Source organism: Procambarus clarkii, chromosome 41 (genome assembly GCF_040958095.1).
Source record: "Procambarus clarkii isolate CNS0578487 chromosome 41, FALCON_Pclarkii_2.0, whole genome shotgun sequence".
Classification (NCBI taxonomy): Eukaryota; Metazoa; Arthropoda; class Malacostraca; order Decapoda; family Cambaridae; genus Procambarus; species Procambarus clarkii.
Genome location: NC_091190.1, coordinates 33,599,558 through 33,605,491, shown reverse-complemented (window position 1 = coordinate 33,605,491; position 5,934 = coordinate 33,599,558). Strand labels below are relative to the sequence as shown.

Genomic DNA, 5,934 nt, shown 5'->3' with positions numbered 1-5,934 from the left:
AAGAAAACATTAATATCTAGAACTTAATACTAATTGAGCATAAAGAATAAAAGATGTTGAGAACAAATACAAATAAAGATAAAAAAAAAAGGGGGAACATGACTGAAAAAGCAGCACAAATACAATAGGTTGACAAACAGTGTTGATTAAAAAAAAAAAAGAAAATAACAGACATGGGTTGACAATAGAGGAGTGAGGTAGATTACAGGGAATTTATTAGGTAGTGTTTAGTTTTTATCTTAAACTGGTTGAGAGAGGTACAGTCTTTAACATGGTTGGGAAGGTTGGGTGAGTTAAACAATCAGAGTGACTGTTACATTTCTAACCTGACCAATCACGCTAATGCAATATCAGCTGTGTTATGTAAACATTGTGGTTCCTCGTTGTATTGTTGTCAGAAAAATCATCTGTTGCAAACTCTACCTACTATCAAGAAGAAGAAATGATCTGTGCATCCAGTCATGTGCCTGAAACAATCAAACACTATCTCCTTCACTGGTTTCGACATCGTAGTGCCAGAGTAAATAAAACAAAACAAAATAGCGCACTTAAAATAACCTTTACCATCGTGTATATTACTAGGTGACATCTCGTTACATGAAAATTATCCAATAATCAAAGCACTGGCTAAATATCTCCAGTGACCAACAAAGTGGCCACATTTGACCTGTGCCACATTCATAGTTGGCGCAACCAACAGGCAAACACAGAAGACAAGTGTCTGGCCGCAGCACCAAGGATTAGCTGACGCCAGCACAAAACCACCCCGTCCTACAGTGCGGCGTCTCCCTCTAACACGCCTCTGTTTATTCACTTTATCTACAGTACAAGACATCAAACACTTTTGAAACCTAGTCATTCTCAACATTAACGCGTCTCCCAACATTTGTACTCGTGCAGTCATCGAGAGAATAGACACTTCACGCAAACTACACCTACTATCAAGAACCAAAACAAACATACTACATCCTCTTAGTATTCATAAATAAATAAGACAAAGAAAATGTCTGGGATAAAAAGGAAAGCAAACTTCAGTGAAGAGGAGCTGACAGTTCTCGTTGATGAGGTTAAGAAGAGAGAACGCATAATTTTTGGGAAGCTATCAAGACAAGTCACTACCCAAGATAAACACTGTGCCTGGAGCCCAGTAGCTGTTGCTGTAAGTGGTGTTGGTCTCTGCTCAAGACAACAAGCCGATGTTCGCAAGAAATTTCAGGATCTTAAATCTTCAGTCAAGAAAAAATTGGCAGAAAATGCCCGGGAAATGAGAAAAACTGGTGAGTTAAGTAGATTTATGGTACGGTTAAGTAGATTTATGGTAGAAGGTCCACTCAGCTGTCAGGCAGCTTTGAACACTTTACATTGAACAACTTTTTATTAGTTTACTAGATTTTGTATGACTATTTAAGTAATAATTAAGGCACAAAGATTATTTTTCTGCAGCATTATCCATAAGAAAGCATTGTTAGGATATCGGTGACTTTTCCAACATCATATATAATTATTTTGATATTTTACATGTAATCGTAGAATATCAAGTGAAATATTAATGTAATTGTACCTTTATATTGTTTTTCCATGTAGCTTTTTCTTTATATAGGTGGTGGAGAATGTGACACTCAACCATTGACCAACTATGAAGAAAATTTGTCAACTTTACTAAGTTCCACATCAGTTGAAGGTATTGCTGGCATCAGTGATGCAGGACAGGATTATACCGTAGAAGGTACAATGTATTACTCTTTTTTTTTGTCTAAAGATTTTGTGTCGAGGACTAACTGAAATTTGTTTAGGTTCAATTGGTATATAAAAATTAATGACAAAGTAAAATTTTATGAATCAAATTTATATTTGTTTATTAATCACAAAAAATATATATTTATAGATCAAAGATTTGTATATTAAACAAATTAAGCATTTTGTAGAAGTGATACTTTTCACTACTTATGCAACTTGAGTTAAATTATCTTGGCAAACAGTTATATATAACCGTTAGGTAAAGTAATTACAAAATATAAATATTATTAACAGGATTTTGATTATATAAACTACTTTTCAACCCTAGTAAGCAACATTACTTTAGTATTTGTTAAGAGGACATCACAAATTAGATGGGGAAGGCCTACACATTAAAGTATAAAAAGTATAATTTCTTTCTTTTTATATATTGTAAAGTTGGGTTCATAGTAGACTTACAATATATAATTTGGGGTTCGAATCCCAGACATGACATTTCCAATCAGCTTATGGCCCTGTTCACCTAGCAATATGCAGCTACTCAAGAGTTAGACAGCTTGTGGTGCGGTTGCATCCTGGACAGGGTCAGTAATTAATCCTCAAGCATGGACCTCGAGATAATAAGTTATAATAATTCATTGTGTTTGGGAACAGGAAGCCAGAGTGTATTCATACATGTTAGGCTTATATTGAAGTCCCTCAAATTAGCCAAATTTATCATAATCCACTGAATGTATTCACACAAATTCACTTATATTAATTTGTTTTTTTTTACAGAACCAAACTGTGTAACAGAAGAAGTGGTCATGGACACAGATGATTCTCGAGTGCTAAATGTACAGGAATCAGGTGAGCCTTCTGCCTCACCAATTGGTGATCAATTTCATCCATCGTGTTTAGGCCATGAATACTCCAAAGCCTCAGTTTCTAGTACGCATACAAGAAAAAAACAAATGACTGCAGAACATAATACAACACAACAAGTGTTAATGCTGCATGAAAATCTTATAGATGTTGTACATAAAGTGCCAGCAGCCTTAAAAGACGTGGCTGCAGAAGTACATGAAGGGAACAAGTCCTTAAAGGAGGTGGTTAAAGAAGTACAGGACTTAAACAAATCCCTCAATGTTATATCCAAAGGTATATGGGAGTTGGTAGAATGTATGAAAAATAATCAGGCACTATGAAATTTATTTAAATCTTTCTAATTATAATCTCTAAAAATAGTTTAAGAAATTATAATATTTTGTAATAACAATTGTAAATAAGAACAATATTGAAACATTAAAATGTAACAATTATTCATATCATTAATTTTGCTATGACTTGCATAGTATATAGTGTAATTTAATAACCAATCTACCTCATATAGTCAACTTATGTTTGGTGTAAATATTTACATGTTTTTTGTATTAAAGAATGTTTATCAATTGCTAGGTTTAATTGTTGAGAGTTCAAAGTAGTGACAATATGAAAAAAACACCAGAATAAGAAACATTTTTATTGGCAAAAAGATTAATGGCAAAGATATAATTATTTTATCACATCCCTAATATATGTTTCACCTCAAATTGGTCTAAGGGCAACATATTGATGGCCTATATCATTGTTTTGTGTATATCATTTAAACAAAATTATATTAAATTTTTCCCTTACATGTAAGGTATATTAAACACTGTACTGTATTGAAAGCAACTTTATTTTATAATTAAAATAATTCAATTTTAAGGCCAATGCTGTGTATACACAGCATTGGCTAACAAACACTGTTATTTTACAAACCAAAAATTTACCCAGCCATATTATGTACCACATTTCTTAGTGTCTATGAATAAATATTTATTGATATATTTTTCACACAAATTTTTGGTCTTTTGTCAGATGCATATATTTCTCCTCAGGTATCTGACTTTCCATATAAAGTATAGCAGCATAAATAATATTTCCAAATCAGCAGGTACATGTTTGTAACAGTTTGTTTGTATATTTATGTTTCACTTACATATACAGTATGTGCTATTGAATTTAATAGGTAAAAATTGATAGGATAACTTACAAATAAATCTATGAATCCAATTATAAATGTTTTTGATTTCCGTTATTGATAAATTCTTGAGTTACTGTACTTGTATTTTTATACAAAAGTTGCATTATGTAGTGTTTTCAATTACATGTTTTACTTTGTTATATAAGTATGATTTGAAATAAAAATTTATGAGAAAAAATTCCTTACTACTTCCCTTCTTTGTGTGTGCCCATTTTCATGTGCTCCACCTTCAACATTTTCATTCATTATAAAGTCATCATCAATGATCTCTTCAAGAGGTATTCTTTGCTCAATACAATAATTGTGCAACAACATACATGCAACTGAAATCTTTGCACATTTATCTGGTTCATATTGAAGACTACCACCAGACCTGTGGAGACACCTAAACCGAGATTTTAACACGCCAAAAGTTTTCTCGATTACCACTCTTGTTCTTGCATGGCTCCTGTTATACAGCTCTTCTGGAGGGTTTTCAGGGTTTGTGAAGGGTGTAAGTTGTGTTGCAAGGGATAGCCACTGTCACCTGCATAGATATTTAATTTATAAAATGTGCATACATCTTTAAAAATCACTCAATAATCCTAAACCCACACTGTCTTTCACACACTATTTGATTCTAGCATCTGAAGTGGTTGGTTACCTTCCTCTGTCATATGAATACCTCTTGCATTACATACATCATTCTCATTTAATGTTCAGAGGCATATAACTGACATGTCAAAACAACCAAAATGTAATCCACTTCCTTCCATATTTAACTTAATCATCCACTTGTAATCTCTGGTACACCCATGACACATGATGTATATAAACACCAGTTTAAACACATTTCTGCTGATTTCCATTCAAAATTCTCACTCTCATTCTCCATATCAGGGCTAAAACACACTTTCATTTCTTTAATATAAAATCAACATGAATAAATTTCTTTATACTATTCATAATACAATAAGCTGTTACCATTCAATATTAAACAACTTTTATTTATAGACTGTACAGTGTATTTGTTGTGACTCGATAAATAACAAATAGGCAACCTACTGTACTATAAATGAAGGTCATATATATAAAATGCATATCTTACCTAGCAAATAGGAAATGCCAAATTCTCCTGCTTCAAATCTGTCATGGAGTCTGCTGTTAGCCCATATGAAAGCATCATGAGTGCTTCCAGGGTATCTTGCACAGAAATCCATGATTACTTTATCAGGATTTGACACAACTTGAATGTTCAAAGAGTGATATTGTTTTCTATTTACATATATGTTTTCTTCAACTTTTGGAGCTTTAATGGGGACATGGGTACAATCGATTGCTCCAATTACATTGGGAAACCTACTGATATTATTAAATTTTAACTTAGTTTGTATAATTTCATTCATCTCTGTTGGCATTTTTATTTCTGCTAGTCCTTTTCTGTAGAGAGCTTCCGTCACTCCAGTTATTATTCTTGATACACTCGATTGACTGAGACCAGTTGAATCTCCAATAACACTTTGGAAACTTCCACTTGCATAAAATCTCAGAGCTACTAACAATGATGTATGGGCAGGAATGGCTTGACCTCTTCTAGTTATTCTTTCAATATCATCTTTAAGGTCTTCACAAAGTCTTAAGATCATATGACGTGGAAAACGATAGTACCTTAACAATTTTTTATCACTTACATCTAATGGATTTAGACGATCTTTAAAGACTCTTTCTCTCCTTAAAGCTAGCTCATTACGTAAAGCAATAAGCAATAACATTTCAAATGTTTTTAACTGTTAAAATTGGTATTTTTTTGGATGCGTGTCCAGGAACACTATACAGTATTGGGTACCTAGGAAAAATAAAGCATATTGTAATACAGCCTGTAAGATGAAATATATATATATATACACACACATACTGTACATACATATTTGGGGGTGTACAGTGTGGTGCCCATGATTGTCTATTTATCCTGCCACCTTTCTTCCATCAGCCCCTTGTCCCTATTCAGTCCCCATCCCTCTCTTTTTTTAACAGGCCATAATTAGAGGCCTAAGTATTCAATGACCAAAGTTTTTGTAGTTTTTACCCTAACCTAATATCATTTGTTCAGGATGTTTTTCTTTTATGTCTCACCCACATTTAATTTCAAAATAAAACCAAACAAAATAAAT

The 5,934-nt window shown here is 32.9% G+C and overlaps 1 protein-coding gene across 1 annotated transcript; it reads left to right on the top strand.

Moving 5' to 3' along the window:
- Positions 1-379: 379 nt before the first annotated feature.
- LOC123753191 (nuclear apoptosis-inducing factor 1-like) lies at positions 380-3,820 on the top strand. Its single transcript, XM_045735180.2, has 3 exons — positions 380-1,277; positions 1,601-1,726; positions 2,515-3,820. The coding sequence occupies exons 1-3, from the start codon at positions 1,004-1,006 to the stop codon at positions 2,922-2,924; spliced, it is 810 nt and encodes a 269-aa protein (XP_045591136.2). The 5' UTR covers positions 380-1,003; the 3' UTR covers positions 2,925-3,820.
- Positions 3,821-5,934: the final 2,114 nt, after the last annotated feature.